Below are 21973 nucleotides of genomic sequence, written 5' to 3'. Positions count from 1 at the left end.
TACAACTAAAAAGAAATAATGCGTTTTTGAGATTTTATCATCAATGTATAGCTTACAGTACTTAGACTCCTACACCTCCAAAAGTGTAACAAAACAAAACCTAATGTATTCGTGCCAGGAAGCCTTCTAACGGGTTTCAATGTTCTGACATTAGTCGCTTCGCTTAATTCAAAAGGGTGCATTTTGAGTTGTAACTCTTTCCCATATTGTAATAAATGATGTAAGAACTATGTACACACCAGTTTCCATACAAATTGTTTAACAAGTGTATTTTTGAGAGGCAATAATGTAAACTGCTAAAACTTCACACTCTTCCCCTGAAAAATCACGGATTTTGAACTGTAACCTTTTCATTCTCAGCTCTAGAATTAGCACCAAGGGAGAACAATGAATGATTTTCATTCACTGGAAGTTCCACGTATCACATTCTTGCAAACGATGTATCTTTCCTCTCTACCAAGGTGTAATATAACAATTATGAATATATATACAGAGTGTTGGGGGGGGGGGGGTGATTACTGGGATCAAAACAAGATAAAATATCCCTATGAACATACGTCCTACAATGCGTTGTTATCAAGCTGCATGCAACAGAGTTACAGGACATAATCTGGCCGCACCATAGAAGATGCTCAAAGTGTCCGCTATGAGCAACCTCAACACAGACTGCCAAAGCCACTCGAAGATACCTGAATCCCGTTGGACAGCTGCATAGGCTTTATTGATGATGATGTTTGTTGTTTAAAGAAGCCAAACCACTAGGTCATCGGCTCCTAATGGTACGAGGTGAACGAAATGAAAATGAAAACTTCAAAACGTATCCACTGACCAGAATCTAAAACAAATGATTCTGGCCACACCACAGGAAAGGTTATTCCACTCAAGCTCAACTTGTAGGATTCCAGCAAGATATAGCAGATATCTTGGATTCTGGAGGTCAAATGGACTGTATCACGATTGACCTGTCTAAAGCATTTGATAGGGTGGATCATGGGAGACTACTGGCAAAAATGAGTGCAATTGGACTAGACAAAAGAGTGACTGAATGGGTTGCTATATTTCTAGAAAATAGATCTCAGAGAATTAGAGTTTAGAATTAGAATTTATCTGACCCTGTAATAATTAAGAGGGGAATTCCTCTAGGCAGTATTATCGGACCTTTACATTTTCTTATATATATAAATGATATGAGTAAAGAAGTGGAATCAGAGGTAAGGCTTTTTGCAGATGATGTTATTCTCTATAGAGTAATAAATAAGTTACAAGATTGTGAGCAACTGCAACGTGACCTCGATAATGTTGTGAAATGGACAGCAAGCAATGTCATGTTGATAAACAGGGTTAAAAGTCAGGTTATGAGTTTCACAAATAGGAAAAGTCCTCTCAGTTTTAATTACTGCGTTGATGGGGTGAAAGTTTCTTTTGGGGATCGTAAGTATCTAGGTGTTAATATAAAGAAAGATCTTCATTGGGGTAATCACATAAATGGGATTGGAAATAAAGGGTACCGATCTCTGCACATGCTTATGAGGGTGTTTAGGGGTTGTAGTAAGGATGTACAGGAGAGGGCATATAAGTCTCTGGTAAGACCCCAACTAGAGTATGGTTCCAGTGTATGGGACCCTCACCAGGATTACGTGATTCAAGAACGAAAAAACCAAAGAAAAGCAGCTCAATTTGCTCTGGGTGATTTCCGACAAAAGAGTAGTGTTACAAAAATGTTGCAAAGTTTGGGATGGGAAGAATTGGGAAAGACGAGCTGCTCGACTAAGTGGTATGTAATACCAATATAAATGGTATGTTATTGGACATTATAAATTTTCCAGCTAACTCATTCCTGTTTGCCAGAGTTTCGCCCCCGTGTGCTAGGCTGGACTCATCAGTTGGTACCTAGCACACCTACCAAGACGCTGGCTAGTGCGTACCTTGGAGGCCACTGCGTAGGCTAATTGTAGCCACCGGCAGTGCCAATGCACTATGAGAGACTTTGTCTCCTTATCAAAAATTGATGCCTGCTTGGCCATCAGATGATATAGAGTCTATATCGGGGGCGAAACACTGGCAAACAGGAATGAGTTAGCTGGAAAATTTATAATGTCCAATAGCGGACCATTTATATTGGTATTATAGATTTACTCATTCGGAACAAATATTTCAGATTCCCTATGGGAATGAACATCTATATCATAAGTGGTATGTTCCGAGCTGTCAGCGGAGAGATGGCGTGGAATGACATTAGTAGATGAATAAGGTTGAGTGGCGTTTATAAAAGTAGGAAAGATCACAATATGAAGATAAAGTTGGAATTCAAGAGGACAAATTGGGGCAAATCATCATTTATAGGAAGGGGAGTTAGGGACTGGAATAACTTACTAACGGAGATGTTCAATAAATTTCCAATTTCTTTGAGATCTTTTAGGAAAATGCTAGGAAAACAACAGATAGGGAATCTGCCACCTGGGCGACTGCCCTAAATGCAGATCAGTATTGATTGAAGATGTACCTGCCAGCTTTTGAAGGATGTTATTCCTGTTCTTGCTCTTGGCTGACACATTACAGAGGTGATTCTTTTAGGTCAAGGACCAGTCCAAGGCAACTCCCAGGTGTTCTGGCTTGCTACAGTACTGTAGATTCTCTCCCCTACTAATAATCCGGTCACCAAACAGAGCCATAGAGTTACGTGCAACGTGGGGTGTGGCACTGAAAGGAGGCATAGTCTCACTCAACACTCAAAATAGTGGCCTGGTATCATTCAGAGGTCAGTGTTAAATATAGGTCCAGTTACTCTTCCTCCACTAACTGCACAATGTATCGCTCACTTTTCTGTCATGAATCACGTCGGAATTGTCAGAGACTTAGTGTGGAGTGTTCTAAGAACCAAAGTACCCATTGAGATGAAAACGAGCAATTTCAATCATGCATGGACTGCAACACCCACCGGCAGAAGTTAACTCGAGCAACATTCAACTTGTGCATTACAGAAATCTTATAGGCTAGGGAAAGAAATGTGTCCAGCCTTGTGGTCTAGAGTTAGCGTGCCTTCCTCTCACCCGGAGGCTCCGGGTTCAATTCCCGGCTAGGTCAGGAATCTTTATCCGCATCCGACGAAGGAATACATTTTCTACTTTCTGAAGTCCTGGTTTGTACTATCCCTGTCAGTTCTCTTAATGCACTCGAGTGGGTAAATAGCGTACGAAGGTAGGGCTGGTGGTGTAATCACTTTCAGTGCTGAGCTGCTGCATTCTTGTTCACTTTCCCAACAGATCCAGAATCATCTGACAATTTCATCTCTTCAGAATATTCTAGACCTGGGCCATTCACATGGATTGCGAGGATCTCAACTTATTTTCGAGTAGATTCATTTTCACGTGAAGCTGTTGATGTTAACCAAATTGCAGCAATGCTCAGTCTCAGCACCTTTTTGTCGCGTGCTTGAGACTTGTCCGGGCCCGGCCTAGTGTCTTGTACATCGAGAAAACATCATTCACCTTCATTTTCTATTTCCATTGTGAATTTGATCATCCTGGTAATGGAATTTAGATGCTTCAAAAATTAATATAATGTTTCTCTTCCATGTGGCCAGACCAAAAATGTATCATCTACATAACAATAGAAGCACTTAGGTGCTACAGTTAATGCAGCACACTCAAAGTGGTGTTCCAGCCACTGCTGCTCCTTCCATCTGTTCTTAATAATCTCCTTCGTATCAGAAGTAAGTAGAGTCTAGTGACTTTTTTTTTTTTTTTTTTGGTGGGATTCCTTACTTTTTTAAATGTTTCTTCTTCTAGCAGGTTGTTCATTTTTGTTCCATAGTCAGTTGTATTCATGATGACTGAAACAGTACCTTGTCAGCCGGAATTACAATTATGCTATCATCTTTGCGAAACACATCAACTAAGGAACTTGAAAATAGGTGCAATGAGTATGGTATGAAAATTAGCCTCTCGAAGACTAAATTGATGTCAGTAGGTAAGAAATCCAACAGAATTGAATGTCAGATTGGTGATACAAAGCTAGAACAGGTCGATAATTTCAAGTATTTAGGTTGTGTGTTTTCCCAGGATGGTAATATAGTAAGTGAGATTGAATCAAGGTGTAGTAAAGCTAATGCAGTGAGCTCGCAGTTGCGATCAACAGTATTCTGTAAGAAGGAAGTCAGCTCCCAGACGAAACTATCTTTACATCGGTCTGTTTTCAGACCAACTTTGCTTTATGGGAGCGAAAGCTGGGTGGACTCAGGATATCTTATTCATAAGTTAGAAGTAACAGACATGAAAGTAGCAAGAATGATTGCTGGTACAAACAGGTGGGAACAATGGCAGGAGGGTACTCGGAATGAGGAGATAAAGGCTAATTTAGGAATGAACTCGATGGATGAAGCTGTACGCATAAACCGGCTTCGGTGGTGGGGTCATGTGAGGCGAATGGAGGAGGATAGGTTACCTAGGAGAATAATGGACTCTGTTATGGAGGGTAAGAGAAGTAGAGGGAGACCAAGACGACGATGGTTAGACTCTGTTTCTAACGATTTAAAGATAAGAGGTATAGAACTAAATGAGGCCACAACACTAGTTGCAAATCGAGGATTGTGGCGACGTTTAGTAAATTCTCAGAGGCTTGCAGACTGAACGCTGAAAGGCATAACAGTCTATAATGATAATGTATGTTAAATATGCTGCACCTATCATCATCATCATCATCATCATCATCATCATTTCCCTTTATCCAGCTGTAGCTGGGTAGGGGCAAATATGGTTCCTCTCCATTTTCTTTGGTCTTTCCACCACTCCTCCTCCAACACTGTGTCCCAGTCCAGGTTTCTTCCTATAATACTGCGTTGTCCTTCCATCTCAATCGTGGTCGCCTCTCCTTCCTTGCATTTGCATTTCCATCATCTTTTTTGGCATTCTTTCATCACTTATTTGCTTTGTGTGCCCAAACCATCTTAGTCGGCTCTTCTCAATTCTATCATTCATTTCTTCCACTCCAATTTCTTCCCAGATTTTCTCATTCCTTATTTTGTCTCCTCTACTCTTCTGTATCATACTCCTCAAGAACTTCATTTTGGCTGCCTGTATTCGACTCTCATCCTTCTTTGTCATTGTCCAAGCTTCTGCCCCGTAAGTTGTTATGGGTACATAATACACCTTGTACATAGTTTCCTTTGCTTCCATGGGCACATCTTTGTCCCATAACATGTTTCTTACACTATGATAGAAACAACTTCCAGCTTGAATCCTCTTATTAATCTCAGCATCCAGTCGAACATTCTCCATTAATTCACTCCCCAGGTATTCGAACGTTTCCACTACTTCCACGGCTTGTCTGCAAGTCTAATCTGACCTTTCCCTTCCTTCTCTCCTCTAGTCATAATAAGAGTTTTACTCTTCTCTACACTTATTTTCAATCCACATTCTTCAATCTTCCCGCTCACCACATCCAACTGTTCTTCAACCTTTATGTCCTCTTCTCCCCAAATCACAATATCATCTGCAAATAACATCATGTTCATTTCTCTTCCTGCATATGCTGATTTTGCTGTTCTCATGATGTCATCCATTACTATTGTAAACAGGATTGGTGATAGAACACTTCCCTGTCTCAGCCCACTAGTTATTTTGAACCAACTTGTCCTGCCAACTTGTGTTTGCACGCAACTACAGTAGAACCTCGATTATACGTTCCCGGAAACTATGTTTTCCTGTATTATTCGTTCAAATTACATTGTCTCGCGATCATTCTAATTAAATCATATTGTAAAAATCTCACATTATCCGTTCCTCGAAGAAACGTTCTCCCGGATCAGCCGTCCAGAAATTTCAGTCCCATCAACGCTAAATCCTCGATCATGTGTTTTTTGTGAAACTGTATCTTACAAAAGGACGGCTATGGCATACTTATGGATCTTGATGTTGACGTCCCGTCATTGTGGTAATTTGAGGAAGTACTGTACTGGAAAAGCGATCAGCGGTGAACTTGCATAAGGGATCATCTTAGCATCGCATTCGGGTGGTATTGTTTAGAGAATCCTCGGAAATCATAAAGCAGAGAGTACCCACAACAATTGGAAGGAGACAGAGTGCATTTTGACAGCTCTATTTGAAGACGGAACAAGTTTCGTCAAATATTCGTACTTGCAAAATGTCTACATTATGTCCAGGGTTTGATGATTACTTACTTTTCTCGAGTGTGTCGCCGAACAGGTTTTCGGTACTTCCCTCAGGGCACTGTATAGTCACTGGGCTTTCAAACAGGAATCAAAACTGCTCCTTCTTCAGTAACACAAATTTAGCATTTTAATATTATTGTATATGATTATGTTATCGAGACCAGAACAGATGTTGCACCTTACATTACCTACTCGACAAGCCCATCACCGTGGTTACGCAACAGCATGACCTAGGTGTAATATTCGATACAAAATTACGATTTAAGACCCATATAGAAACATATACAACCAAAGCTATGAAATTACTAGGCATTCTCTATCGCTTCACAGAAATTTCTGACCCCGTTGCTCTTCGTCACTTCTTCCTCACGATCGTTCAACCTCTCTTAAACTACTGCTCTCCGATTTGGACAACAGCCGCCCCCTCCAATACCAAGCAGTTAGACAGAGCAGTGTCCTTCTTTGCTGCAATTGTAAGGAACAGAAACCCCAAGCTCAGAAATCTGTCTAAGCAGCAGATATTAATGGCAATTAATGTGTCACCGCTGCACATCAGGCAACAGGTAGCTGACCTGAGTTTCCTCCACGAGATCTTAAATGGACATTACCGCTCGGAACATCTTGTTTCTCTCTCCGCGTTCCTTCCCGCTCCACCAGAACCAAAGACCTTCTCCACATTCCCCACACTCAGCACTCAATACTTCAACGATCTTTCCTAATCCGCCTCCCAACATTCTTTAACAATATTAATAGGAGACAAGAGCTTGATATAGCATGAAATAAAAGTGTATTCGAGAGGTGTGTAAATAGTATCTTAAAGATAAGTTGATGTGAAGGGATTATACCGCCATCTTGACCCACGACGACTTGGCTATGAACATGGACATTCTCATGGTTTTCGATTTGGACAGTTATTAGTAGGATGTGTATCTGATCTTGTTATATTTTGTTATGTTTGTTATATTTTATTATGAAAGTTTACGTTTGTTAAATAGTCTGTTGACAGTGCAAGTGAAATTTGCTCAGTGTAGCTGTATCTTGTGCTTCGTGAATGAATAAATAAATACATAAATAAATAAACATACGTACATAAAGCCATGGGAGATTTTAGGATTGCCCATTACTGTTTTCGTCCTAACATAAGACTGGGAATTACACGTTTTTGTGTTAAAATGTTATAAAAACCAGCACACGTTACATTTAAAAACCTTGTATCATTTTGCACTCGTACTGACTTTTACAGCGAGCGCGCTTTCCAGCTGAGCTCAAGGTCACAATCAATCATAATTTCAGAAGTGTTAATGATATATTTTCTCTTTCCAATTTGATTGTAATTAGTGAGAGGCAGAATTGAATATAATGCATTGGAGAACTTGAGGATCGATACATTCGAAACCATATTCTTGACTTTAACATAACCTTTAATTGTCGATGTACGGTAGGCCTAATTTATGAGGTACAAGATTTCCACAAACTGACTAGGAAAACTATACCGGTGACCAAATTACAATGGAAGATAAAAAAAAAAAAGGATTTTGCCAACATATTGGGCGTTTTTGTATCTTATGTTCTTTGTTTTATTAGATTAGAGAATTAAAAACTACTCGTGGTCTATTGTTGTTTGGCTTGGCGTTACGGGTATTAGATTTTTCGAAGAGTTTGGCTGGTCAAAATTGCTGAACTGAAAGAAGTTTTCAAAGGAATCTGACGAAGTTTCCCCAGTAAAACTGAGTGTAGAGTTTCAAGATTTTTAAGTCACGTACCGGTAATTAATGTTTGAAGCCAGCCCCGCGGTCTAACTTGCCTGCCTTTCACCCGGAGGGCCCGGGTTCGATTATCGGCAAGACCAGGCATTTTTACCTGGATATGAGGGCTGGTTCCAGGTTCAATCGTTCCACGATTACCTTTAATAGAGGCGCTATTTAACGGTGAGATGGTGACGTGGTCTAGAGAGCCAGGAATAATGGCCGAGAGGATTTGTCACACTGACCATGCGTTCGCTTGGTAGGCGGAAGGCCCATTGGGGCTGTAGTTTGGTTTGATTTAGGGGCGTTTGTAAGATTATAAGTATACATATTTCATTTTTGTGATGTTTAGCCAAATTGTTGATGGTTCATTCGTTCCCGGATTTTCCGTTTTCCCGTGTTGTACTTTTTTTTTTTTTTCCATGGTCCCTCCAAAAACAGAGAATCGAGGTTCCACTGTACAACATTGCTTGTACTTTGCCATGATCATTTCTATCAATCCCTGTCCAATTCCTTTTTGCACCAGACTGTCCCAAACTTTAGTCCTGGGGACACTGTCATATGCCTTTTCGCACTTCTGAAACCAAACTGATTTTCCTGTACCTGATTTTCAACCCTCAACCTTATCCTACTTTCCAGTATCCTCTCCATTATCTTAGTAACATGCAATATCAGAGTAATTCCCCGGCAGTTCTTCAATACTTTCTTATCGCCTTTCTTAAAAATTGGGATGATTATTCCTTTTTGCCAATCATCAGGGACATCCTTATTCACCCAGACAATTCTGCACTTACCGCACGCCAAAATCTTGAGGGCATATGTGGCGAGACTAGTATCACCTCTTTGAACAAAGTAAGATTTATGGAAGAGGAAGACGAAAATGGAAAAGTAGGCTCCCTTATCATTGATGAGACGGCTTGTTCCTTAGTAGACAAACTAGTCAACATTCTATTCAACGGGCTGTCCTCTTCCTACACAATTCCAGTGTTGTTTTATTTTACGCGTTCTTTATCAGTGGTCAATGACAATATTATTCTCAAAAAACTTATCTCACCTCTTACCTAGGAGAGTGAAGTTTGTGTCAGAACCCATCTCCTCTCGATGCTGTCTCTGAAATAAATAAAAAAAAAAGCCACCATTTTACCCTCTCCCACTTTGTGGTTAATAACACAACTATTATAAATGATTCCAGTTAATAATAATAATAATAATAATAATAATAATAATAATAATAATAATAATAATAATAATAATCATCATCATCATCATAATATATTGGAAAGAAAGATTTTTAGGAAGGAAGTCTTACAAATGGACGGATTCCAAGGGAGGAAGGAAAAGAAAACAGGCACAAAGTGGACTGAAGACAGGAAAAAGAAACACAGTGAAACAATGAAAGAATACTGGAAGAAAAGGAAAGAACAACAAATGTTATTTGCTTTACGTCCCACTAACTACTTTTTAAGGTCTTCGGAGATGCCGAGGTGCCGGAATTTAGTCCCGCAGGAGTTCTTTTACGTGCCAGTAAATCTACCGACACGGGGCTGTCGTATTTGAGCACCTTCAAATACCACCGGACTGAGCCAGGATCGAACCTGCCAAGTTGGAGTTAGAAGGCCAGCGCCTTAACCGTCTGAGCCACTCAGCCCGGCGAAAGAACAACTAAGGAGGAACAACTGAAATTGTAACGTGGTCCTTAGAAGGCCGGAACGCAATTATTATTATTATTATTATTATTATTATTATTATTATTATTATTATTATTATTATTATTATTATTATTGTACCGGGTGGTACACCTCTATGCCACAAATCTTCCGCCTTAAAGTACTCCTCTACAGGAGAAACAGTGAACTTGAAATGGGACCTACTTAAACTTTTGCTCTGAAGATGTCACTGTGTGAATTTCGACTTGTTTTTGTTTACTATTTATCAAGAAGTTTGGACATTCTCTCATAGATGTCACTGCTGAAAAACTATGATCATGCACCCTGGTGTGAATTGAAAGAACATTTTTGAATAAGTTTTGTATTCATAAATTTTGCCTTAACTAAATTTCGTTCATTCACTTTTTGGGTTGGCAATATTTATCTTTTCTTTCTGCCAGTTTTGAAGTCAGCCAATCAATAATTTCTGTAATTTATTTTCAGCCAATCATATATTTCTTCTTCGATTTTGAGTGTAACTGTTGAATGTAACCAATAAAAACCTGGGGGTGTGTCTTGATTATTCATGAAAGGTCTCGAACTTTCCCCGAGGGTTTATAAACTGCTGATTTTCTCGTCTCTCGGCCACTTGATCAACATCTAAGTATGTGAAAGTAAAGCAGGAGGCGGGAGGCGCCTCTTTCATCAGGCAGCAGGTCTTCAATAAGGTAATGGCCGTTTAAACATCTTTATTTCATGCTAGCTCGACAGTTTAACCCGCGGGAAAGGTCCGAAACCTTTACCATGTAACCTATCTTTATAAACATGTAATTTTCTGCCGGCTTATGTAAAAACTTAAGTAAATCTGTAACGGTAATTTGGGGATAGAGAGTGATTTATCCTCTCGAGCTCCCCTTCATTTTGGTTTGAGGTGACTGCGTTTTGGTAACTGATTTTCTACCCTTCCTTAATGTTTTAAATTTCTTTCTTATGCGGGTCACCTCCATAGTTTGGGAATAGCCCCTGCGTCCTCGGCCTAGTGCCTTTTAGGTTTTAAGAATGCGTGTGTAGGAGTGCAGATACACGCCTCCTTTCCTATTGTATTTCAGGCCATTTACTTAACCTGTTCTTTTTCTGCTAAGGCCCCGTAGGTTGGGTACAAGATACCCCTGTGTCATGTTTGTAAGTTGTGCCTTGATGGCAATTAATTGTAAAGTCTGGTATGACCTTTAATGGGCTTGAAGAACCGAGAGTGTGTCAGCTCTTTTCATCTATTGTAATTGTGCTTCTGGGAGGCGTGACATTGTAAATTAAGGAGCTAGTGCTCCAGGTATTTGAGGGGTGTTCTGCCCATGCATAAGATGGTGATCGTTAAAAAAAAATTAGTGCGAAGCTTAGGAAATGTTAAATGAGGACTTAAAGCTCATGTTCTGTTTATTCCTCCTATCTTGTCTTAACTAGACTTGTCTTTTGCTACTAGTACCTGTGATTTTGTCAATTGTTGTTAATTTTACAAAAGAAGAAAAAATTATAACCTTGTTAAAGTTTTATATTAACTTTGATTTGGTAGTTAGACCCATTCACTGTGGCACCTTCTTTCACCTCTGCTGTTCCACAGATACCCTGGAATAAATAATAATAATAATAATAATAATAATAATAATAATAATAATAATAATAATAATAATAATAATAATAATAATAATAATAATAATAATAAAAAATAATAACAACAACAACAATAATGTAGAACACCCAAATACCATGGAGAACAGTTGATAAATGCAGAGAAGATATCGGAGCAGTGGTTCAAGGAAGAGGACCTGGGTTCACAAGATATCTTCTGGAACAAGTGATAGAAAGTGGTCAGCCCTGCTGATATAATTATTTTGCAAATGAAGCCTCTCACAGACACCCCCACCCCCCCTCGCCAATGCTTCCTCTCCTGTATAGGCTCTATATAATCGTATAAGTCTAGTTTTCTCCCTTCTCTTACTTAAATCTTCGCACCCAAGTTTCTCTAACATTTCTGGCACACTACTTTTCCTCCCGAAATCCCCCGTTACAAATCTTGCTACTTTCCTCTGCACACAACCCATTTCTTTTAATAGCTATTCCTCGTGACGATCCCAAACACTGTTTGCATATTCCAATAATGGACAAACCATACCTAAGTAAGTTAACTTTTCTCTTTTAATTCTTTGTTGCATCCTTTAAGTAGCCTCAATATGAGATGTAACGATCTGTATGCTTCCGCAACAATGTCATCAGCATGACCCTTCCAATGCAAATTACTTTCAAATCTCAGACCTACATATTTGCACTTGCCATCTTTTGGGACAATTACCTTTCCCAAAGTATATTTAAATTCAGTGTTTAAGCTCCTGTTTGTAAATGTTATAACAGCTGATTTGCTTCCATTAACCTTCATATTATTCTCTTCAACCCATTGTTGGATACTGTCAAGGTCCCTTTGTAATTCTCAACTATCCTCAATGTTATTTATTTCCCTATAGACAATTATGTCATCTGTGTATAATGTTATTTTTGATGTTATATTGTTCCCTAAATTGTTTGCATGTATTAACACACTGCTGACCGGATGCTTGAGCTTATCACATACCCTGTGGATCAGACATTTTTCTACTGAGCATACTAGAGTGCACATGATTATAAAAATGTACATAAATATTAAACCAGTCAAGATTTTTTTCTTTAAAGTTGTAAATATCTTGGTAGATCTGTCTTTATAAAACCATCTTCAGCGTCAATTCCTAATACATCATTAATGTTTACATCGTTTTCGTCATAAGTCACTTGAATAAATGAGCACACTATGTAAATTACGGCGTTTAGGGGCTTGAATATCACTTCCACCATCACTCTCACATTCAGTTTCCACTAATTCACAATCACTATATCCATCTGAACGATCATCGGCATGCAATTATTCTAAAATATCATTGTCACCTAACACTGTATTACGCGAACACTCCATCTTATCATTGACTGAACCGGCAGAAAGAAAATCGATGTTTTAAACAAAATCAAAGAATAAAAGAAGGCTGTGAATAAAAGAAAAGTGGCAGATATACATCTACGATTTATTCTACACAATATGCAAGTCCGAAATAGTTCAATATATGGTCAAGACATGTTTCAGGGAGACCGAAACAATGTCGTGAATAAAACAGAGATTTCTCGGGACCAGTCACCTACCGCTGGCGAGCGTACTACGAGATATCTCGGGGCCCGTTACCCATGTGTTAAGAAAAGTAATGGACCGATTATACTACCCTGTGGAATTCCCTTCCAAACTTTCTCTTCCTGTAATACATGATATCCTACTTTGACTTCCTAAACCCTTGAATTTAGAAATGTTCTTATCCAACGTATAACCCTTGTGTCCAATCTGATTCCCTCCAGTTCCTTTAATAATATTCCGTGTTCCACTCTGTCAAATGCTTTGGAAAGGTGTATGGCTATGCAATCCAAATGGTGTCCTCAATCCAACTGATCTGATTTGCCCTGCTGAAATCCCACCAGTTGTACCTTGCAACAAAATTTCTTTCTAAATCCAACACTGGCTCCTCATGAACTAATTTTTATCTTCTTAAGTACAATAATGCTCCAGGAATTGAACTTATCTGTGCAGAAATGCAGACTGGGATACGCTAAACACTGACATCAGAAGATCTTTTCCAACATTCTGTTTAACGGGCTGATGCAATAGGGGACTATCAGAGATGACTGATCAATTTTGTCAAGGAAGAGAAAAAGTGAATCATATTTTTACGGTACGTCAGATACTCGAGAAATGTAATGAATTTGGAATAGACACAGAATCTCCTCTTCATTGATTTTTGATTGGCCTATAACATCATTGATAGAAGTATCCTTTCTGCAACAATGGAAGAATTATAGATTCCAAGAAAACTGATCCCACTGGTAAGAGCTACAATGGAAAATACCTGCGCTCTATTTCATAAAACTTGTCAGGTGCGACAATTTTGGTGAAATTTACCTTCTACTACAATTGATGGTTATGAATTTTGTGAATATATTGTATTGAAAAGGTGGAAACATTTACGTTATTATTATTATTACTTATATATTCTTCTACTACAAAGCCACAGGAATGGAAGGTTAGGTTAATCTGTTGTCTAACACACAGAGTGTCTCCGTTACTGCTACTAACGCTGTTACTAGAGTTCATTATCCACAAGAGATCTTAAATTACAAAACATTCACTTGTCACCTCCACAATAACAATTCTACACATTTGTAAATATGTCAAAAACTAATGACATATATCTGTTTCATAATACTATATGTAGCCTACAATACGACAAATATGTCCACTTTTTACCTGTGAGTTCAAAAGTTTTATGAAACACACATTTGTAAAATTGCCTTAAAAATTTACAAAATTGTCAAAATGTAAACCTTTTCCTGTCAACTGCCACCTGTAAAATTGTAACTTTTATAAAATAGGGCCCTGATGTCAAATTAATATTCAGAACATGGTGTGAAGTCCTGTAACGACCAGGGGACTCTTTCACCTCCCTCTTCTTCAACAATGATAAACATCAGAGGAACTATAAGTCTGTTCAGGTTTCTTTATTTAACCTCCAACTAACACATCGAATGTTTTCGGCGATGCAAGGATAGGAAAAGTAGTGGTCGTGGCCATCTTCAGGGCTGCAAAATTGGGATTCAAACCCACATCTCCCGGCATGGCCAAACTGATCGGCTGTTAATTTTAACATATGCAGATGATATAATGGGAAGAACAAATATGTCTGCATGCTTTCATACTATACTGATACATTTTGTTATTAACTCTTATGTTGCCAACATGCTATTTATATGCTTAATATGATAGTTACTTTTGTAATATATAGCAGTTTTAAAATATTCAATATAAAGCAGCCAGAAATATTTTACTTCTTCTTTTTTTTTTTTTTTGATGTTAAGTACTTTTTCCACCACCAAGGTGATAATTCTAGTCTTGGCGCACTTACTCGATGGTTCTCCGGGAAACAATTTTGGAAAAAAAAAAAATTTTTGAACACATTTACAGTACTTACTAAAACTTCATTATCTTTAAAATGACCCAATCTGAATACTGTGAACCACCAAGACGCAAAGTAACCAGCCATGATACATGATGAAAAGGATATTTTAGCAACTAGATGCCTAATTTTTATAGAGCAACATGTACCTCTGAATATGAAATATTAATATGCAAAATCAAATTTCCAACTTAAATGGTTTTAATTGTCATTGTAGGGGCAGAGTGTGAAAATTAGTGCAATAGAATGCATCAATGAATGTAAGGTATTGATGCAAGTGTAATAGACTGATATAACTTGAAAACAATGTTCTTTAACCCATGGATTATCATTATTATTATTATTATTATTATTATTATTTACGTAGTAAGGTATGGACGATCATATTATTTGTGAAGTTATGCCATAAAATATGTGCTGTATATAAATTCATATGAGTTTAGTTAATGTAGGAATCTGTAATTAATAGTATATAAATTATTATTACCTGTATATATGATGTATAATCCACTACAATATTGTGCAACACACCGTAATATCCAGAATGTATGGCAAGAACTATGTAGAACCTTCCTTACATTGTAACTACGTTATTGGAAACTCAGAAATTTACGAGAAGATATGTTGTGACATATCCTTCTAGAAGCCTCGCCAAGCACATATATAAGGAGGCAATCTTGATGCTGGAGTGGAGTTATTGTTTAACAGGAGTTGTTTTGATGCGACTTGTGGAGAAGTAGTGCTAGCGAGTGTTTGAAGTATGTGAATTGGTTTTGTTGACTTGGTAGTTGACATGCCTCTGGTGCATTCTTCTTCTTATGCTTTGCGATAGGCAGTTGTTCAAAATGGTGGTTTATTGATATGTAACGTGTAAATACAGTAAATAAATTAGTGTTCACAAGTGACAGCATTTTGTGTGCGTCTTTGTGAATACATCAGTAATACCTTACTGAACTTACGCTAAACTGTGGTCATCTTATATGCGCAGCCTAACCTTTAAAAAGACTCATTTTTGTGAAGGCATATACTACCTTTTGCAGCAGGAGTCTCTACAGACAACACAGCTGAGTTCGCAGTCTCGAATAAACCAAAATCTCTTGAGATGTGATGTGTTTTTCCAATTTATGGCTTGTGATCTATTGCTTGTTGGTCACTATTCCAGTTGTGTGGAAAGGAGAAATCCTTCATCACTTTAGTTAAAGGAGAGACAAGGCATTCAGGTATAAACTTCAATTTGCCGGTTTTACATGAGGCAAAATGTTCTACAAGTGCACAGGCCGCTCTAAAGTTCGGAGTTTCCAACTGGAACATACAATATTGCTGGAAAGACAAAGAAAGATTTAGGAATGCTGGCACATCAAGAACAGTATTCACAGATGTCGCACTACTATTGTGCAATGTCTACTAACAGATCACACCAACAAATTGTTAAGTGTTACATAACAAACCTGAGGAAACCCCACAAAAATCCCCTCAGTCAGGTGGGGAATTTTTCTTGCAAACAACTTCCAATCAGCGCCATCTGATATTCGGACCAATATGGTAGGTACGCTTCTAAAGGAAGGACTTTATGGTATGGTAAGATGTTATACCTGGAGAACCAGAAGAGGCATGGGAACTATAAACTTACCAGGACACGTTCTTTTTCTTGTTCTTTCTCCATTTCCTTCAACTTCTTCATCAACTTCTTCTCACTATTCTTATTACCCTGTAACACATACAATGTTAATGTATGCTAGAGAAGTAGTTGCAAGGAACAAGCATGTGACAGACAAACTACTTAAAAGTACAAATAAGAATGGACAAAACTAAACATGAAATGTCCATAACATCATTCAAATAATGAACGTTAAAACATGAATAGGTAAGGGTTATTCTGCCCGAAGGCAGGTCCGAACCTCCGCAGAGGTGCTCCTGAGCCAGAGTTTACGTGCGGTAGGGTGGCCAGTTCCTTTCCGCTCCTCCATTTCCTTACCCCCCACCAACAGCGCGTGGCAACCCATCCAACTCCTGACCACGCCCAATGTTGCTCAACTTCGGAGATCTCACGGGATCCGGTGTTTCAACACGGCTACGGCCATTGGCAAAACATGAATCTGGTGATGTTTTTCTTTACTTGGCATGTATTCTATAAAAACAATATTATAGGCGTCACTTTCTGAAGATACTACATATATTCCGTTCTTCTAACGTTTCTTACCTAAACATTTCTTAAAACAAGATGATGTATACATACTTATGTACTCATCCCATTATGAATGTTAAGTTGTTATTCCTGGAGCACCAGGAGAGGCATGAGACCTACAAACTTACCCGAATACAATCTTTTTGCTGTTCTTTCCCCTGCAATTTCCTTTCCAGTTCCTGCACCTCCTTCCTCAACTTCATCTCACTATTCTTAATGTCCTGTAACACATACAACAATAACAGAAGCTAGAAAAGTACCTTATTTCTCAGAATCCAAGATGGTGTTTTATTCCCTCAGAATTTCATGTGAAAAATCGAGGGTCATCTTGCATTTGCGACCTAACAGTAATGAACACCACTGGCACCATGCTGCTTCCCTCCACCCCCAAGGCGATGACCTTCAACATCGCTACCGACACTTGTCTAGCGGCAGCCAGTTTTACCTGACGCTTAGTAGAAGTAATATTTTTTATAAACAGCAGGATTATTTTCATGATGGATAGTCGTATTGCACATACATAGAACTGGCAAGCTTTTAATGGGTTCTCATCAATATTATGATGCAAATTTTAAGTCAATGGATATTAAACTTGCAGAGTTGAATAATAATTGTGCAGCTGCAAAAAATTATGGCATAATTAAAACTAGTGTTGGCATAGAACCTGCATACTCTACGAGAAAACCATTCAGTAGCCCACATCAAGGACGCCCAAGGCATGTGCATCAAAAACACACGTGCAATACAAATCTGGGCTCACGATCTGGCACAAGAAGAGGAATTCCTGGAACTTTCTAAGAAAGTATCAAGTAGGTAGAATTTACATAACACTTGTGTGTGTTTATTGTTTCTTGAATTAAATTTGTAATTCATTATTAATAAAATTATGATTTCACAAAGCAAGTTTTAAGCCTGATTAAATTTTTCTGAAGGAACAAGTGGGGATCATGTTGCATTTGGAGAAATATGATAGTTGCAAGAAACAAGCATAAAGCATAGAAACTAGATAAAGCTATACATGAAAGGTCAGTCTGTTTATAATGTCACTCAAATGATGAAGGTCTAATCGTGAATCTTGTGATATTTTTTTTTACTCAGTGTCAACACTTTGTTATAGGTGTAACAATATGAACATGCATCACACTTATAGAGTAATCCCAGAGGAATAACTTACCTGTGACACTGATGGGACAGAAGGACCACGGATAGGCACCTTCTCTCTACACGATAGTTCACTGTTGGAACAGAAAAGTAAAGTGAACGTAGTCGTTCATACTAAAGAATAATGTCAACCCAAGAAATGGACAGGACCAAGACAAATACAGGGAGAAGGGAGGGAGCAACATTTTCATACTCTGTTGTCTTCTCTCCTCATCGTCAGGAGGGCGGGCTTCAGTCTTGACATGGAAGAAAGCTGGATAAATACACGTAAAGGGCAGATTTTCTCTTAAGACATAGAATGTTGCACAAAACTCAGTTTGACTGATTGAAAATGCCATTTTTATCTCGCCTAATGATAAACTGTTTTATAACTTTAGTCCACATCCGATATCACTATAGCATACCTGCCAAAAATTGGAAGATTTTTCATTCTTGGAGCCGCGCAGAGTGGCTCAGACAGTTGAGGCGCTGACCTTCTGGCCTGAACTTGGTAGGTTCGATCCTAGCTCAGTCCGGTGGTATTTGAAGGTGTTCAAACACGTCGGCCTCGTGTCGGTAGATTTACTGGCACGTAAAAAACTCCTGCGGGACAAAATTCTGGCACCTCGGCGTCTCCGAAAACCGTAAAAGAGTATTTAGTGGGACGTAAAGCCAATAACATTAATGAATTCTTGTATTTCATCACATATATTGCACCACAGTCTAGGTGAAAAACGGTCATGATAAAAGGCATACATATCTACAGTTACAATGCGAATTGACCATTAAATTTACAATCTTAAACTAAGAAAACATAAAAATGTTTACAAGAAAATGTACCTAATCATTCTCATTTATGACACATACGAATAATAATATTTATGTCACACCGACACACGCAACAGAATGCATAATAGTTTCATACCAAGCGACTGCTGCTCAGCCCGAAAGCCTGCAGTGTAAGAGGTGTCATGTAGTCAGCATGACGGATCCTCTCAGCCGTTATTCTTGGCTTTCTAGACCGGGGCCGCCATCTCACCGTCAGATAGCTCCTCAATTGTAATTACGTAGACTGAGTGGACCTTGAACCAGCCCTCAGATGCAGGTAGAAATCCGTGACCTGGCCAAGAACCAAACCCGGGGCCTCCGGGTAAGAGACAGAGGCATGCTACTCCTACAGTGCGGGGCCGGCACTGGAGGTTATCCTGGTCAAAAACCGGAAGAAGTAAAAATAAATCAGAAAATCGGAAGACGAGTTAAAAAACGGAAAGTTTCTGGGTAAATCGTTGGCAGGTATGCTATAGGAATTACATCTGAAGAAAAAAATATCCTTAACTGAAGATGGGAGCAAAGTCATTGAACTTACTTGGAAACAGGACTTCTAGGCATCCATTGGCCATGACTGTTTGCATATTGGGCACTTCCAACTTTTCTTGCAATTAACATCCTACCATCAACTGAAACAAGAGAAACATAAGCACAACATCAGCAGGACAGAATCAATGTCTATTACTTTGCAGAAGACTTTAAACAAAAACTGAAGCCATCTTAGTCCGGTTCCTTGGCTGAATAGTCTGTATACCACCCAACAGTTCAGACGACTGCAGGTTCTGGATGTCAACCATGTCTCATTAATTGGGGACTAGGTGTTTGCCCTCGTTACTACACATCACACTAGCAATGTGCAATATTGACTTAGCTTCGGTAAAACAGTACCAACCCCAGGCCAGGATGTAGAGGATTTTCTCCAATCTCAGAAAATTAACGGTACACTCATGTATCAAACAGTACAGTTGTACCTCATACGAATACAGTACGCTTATACTATTTAATTACTGCATTACATACCAAGTATCTCCCGGTATGAGGAGACCATCTTCTACCAAATGCCAACGGCCTCCTAGGAGGAAGGGCACTCTCTTGCCCTTGGAGTAAGAAACTGCTCCTAAAGACGGAAGAGCCACTAGATGGCCAATGGCACAGGATGGGTAAGGGAACGGGAAACCACTCCATTAAAGACCTGAATGGGTATCCCAAGCATCGGCTGGTTGAGAACCTTGGGTAGAGTAAGTGTACCTGCTAAAACTCGAGAAATATTTGGCTGACGGACCACCTCCTATTCATTATAACCAGCAAATCCTATCCTAATAGAAGGGGTGAGGGCGAGTACCTGGCGCCGTAAAACTGGTACTACTTGGCTAAGGTATGGTAACCCTGACAGAAAAGTCTCTGGTTGGGGGTTCCACTTAGAGTTAACGGCTCTATTGTCTAAAAAAGAAGGTTCTTACAAATATCTCATATTTGCCTTGAATGAATAATATGGATATCAAAATATGAAGACCGTGCAATGGAAATCAGCTTTACGAATGTGTTATATGTTCTGAACACTCTACTAAATATACTTATCCAGTACTTAACATTATTTTATTAGGAAATGCATTTGTTGCACAGCATGGGGTAACTATTCACTACAATGAAAGTTCCAATGAGAAGAACAGCTGTTCTCTCCAGAGAGTATACATCTCTGTGTCGTTACGCTGTTGTTACTAGCGCACTCACTGTATTATTATTTTTAAATACACTACAGAATGTAAGAACCCTGTATAAACCTGGATACTTCAAAATCCTCAGTCAACATTTGGAGAAGTATAGAGTACGAATTGCTGCAATTCAAGAGACTAGATTATTAGGTAACGTTACACAAGACATGGAGAAGTATACACTTTTTAAGAGTGGTAAAGAAACTGGACCCCAAGAATTTGGTACTACATTTTGTGTCCAAAATTCACTAGTAACTTCAGTGCTGTCCTTTGAACATGTGAATGAAAGACTATGCTATTTGAGAGTACATTCTAAATGGTTTAACATATCACTGGTGAACTACCAACTGTGGAATAAATTACCCAAACATGATGTCAAAATGATTTTGGGTGATTTCTATGCAAAAGTTGGAAAGGAAGAAATTTTTGTACCAACAATAGGAAAGTCTGCATGACGAAAGCAATGATAATGCCATTAGACTAATCAATTTCACTACATCCACAAACATGAATGTGCGGAGTACCACTTTCCCACATAAAAAAGGAAACATTGTATTCGTGTAACAGTAAGACTGCCAATCAGATAAATCATGTACTAATTGATAACAGGCATAGAAGCTCCATAACTGATATCAGAGCTTACAGAAGAGCTGATCACAATATAATCATTGCTTCTGTTAAAATTAAATTGAAAACCTCTTGTAAGTTACAGACCGACGAAAGATGCAAAGTTGACACTGAGAAACAGAAGCAGGAGGATGAAAGATTAAAGTATAATGTGGAAATTACAAACAATTTGATATTCTGGGAGAAGGTCCTATAGAAGAGATTGATGAAACAAATGACGAAGTTTGTGAACAAATGTTGAATAATGCGAAACAAATCATGACAACAGTAGCAATGAAAGTGATACCAAAAGGTATTAGTAAGAAAAAGAAATGGTTCGATGAGGCATGTCAGTTAATGAATTGGCAATATGGCATAATAAGTGGCTGTAGTCTAATATGAATGTAGATGTTGAGGAATAATACAGAGAAAAACAGAAAGAATGTAGTAAATTAATTCGTAGAAAGAAAAAAGTCTGCCTGAGACAACAAATAGAATCAATCCAAGATGACTACATAAACAGGAAGATCCACAAGATGTATGCAATTGTCAACACAATTAAAAAAGGATTTCAACCAAGATCGAGTATTATGAGAGATAGATCTGGAAACTTAATTAAGTAATACTTTGATTCCTGGCTGAATTGCGCTGATCCAGAAACCTGTATTGGTAAACCATCAGAAGAACAAATACCAGAGCCATCATACCAAGAGGTATGACAAAGTACTATATGTGACAACATTCCTGCTGAGCTTATTAAATATGGTGGAGAAAGATTACATTCTAAGGATATTGCATGATGAAATTATTCCAAAAGAATGGCAGGAATCACTTACTGTCCCAATTCATAAAGGAGGGGATGAGGAA

General features: G+C 38.5%; 1 protein-coding gene across 2 annotated transcripts in view; it reads right to left on the bottom strand.

Annotated features, from left to right (window-relative positions):
- Positions 1 to 21973, bottom strand: part of LOC136881314 (golgin subfamily A member 6C) — a 131416-nt gene that overhangs the window by 52991 nt on the left and 56452 nt on the right. For both annotated transcript variants that reach the window (XM_067154123.2, XM_067154124.2), the window contains exons 6-9: positions 19327 to 19417; positions 17995 to 18055; positions 16949 to 17041; positions 16266 to 16343 (exon numbers count right to left, since the gene is read on the bottom strand). In XM_067154123.2, coding sequence (XP_067010224.2) covers positions 16266 to 16343; positions 16949 to 17041; positions 17995 to 18055; positions 19327 to 19406 — 312 coding nt within the window. In that variant the 5' untranslated portion in view covers positions 19407 to 19417. The remainder of the gene's footprint in view (positions 1 to 16265; positions 16344 to 16948; positions 17042 to 17994; positions 18056 to 19326; positions 19418 to 21973) is intronic.

This window comes from Anabrus simplex, chromosome 9 (genome assembly GCF_040414725.1).
Source record: "Anabrus simplex isolate iqAnaSimp1 chromosome 9, ASM4041472v1, whole genome shotgun sequence".
In the NCBI taxonomy this organism is placed as follows: domain Eukaryota; kingdom Metazoa; phylum Arthropoda; class Insecta; order Orthoptera; family Tettigoniidae; genus Anabrus; species Anabrus simplex.
The sequence above is the reverse complement of the archived record's forward strand: the minus strand, read 5'-3'. Positions and strand labels throughout refer to the sequence as shown.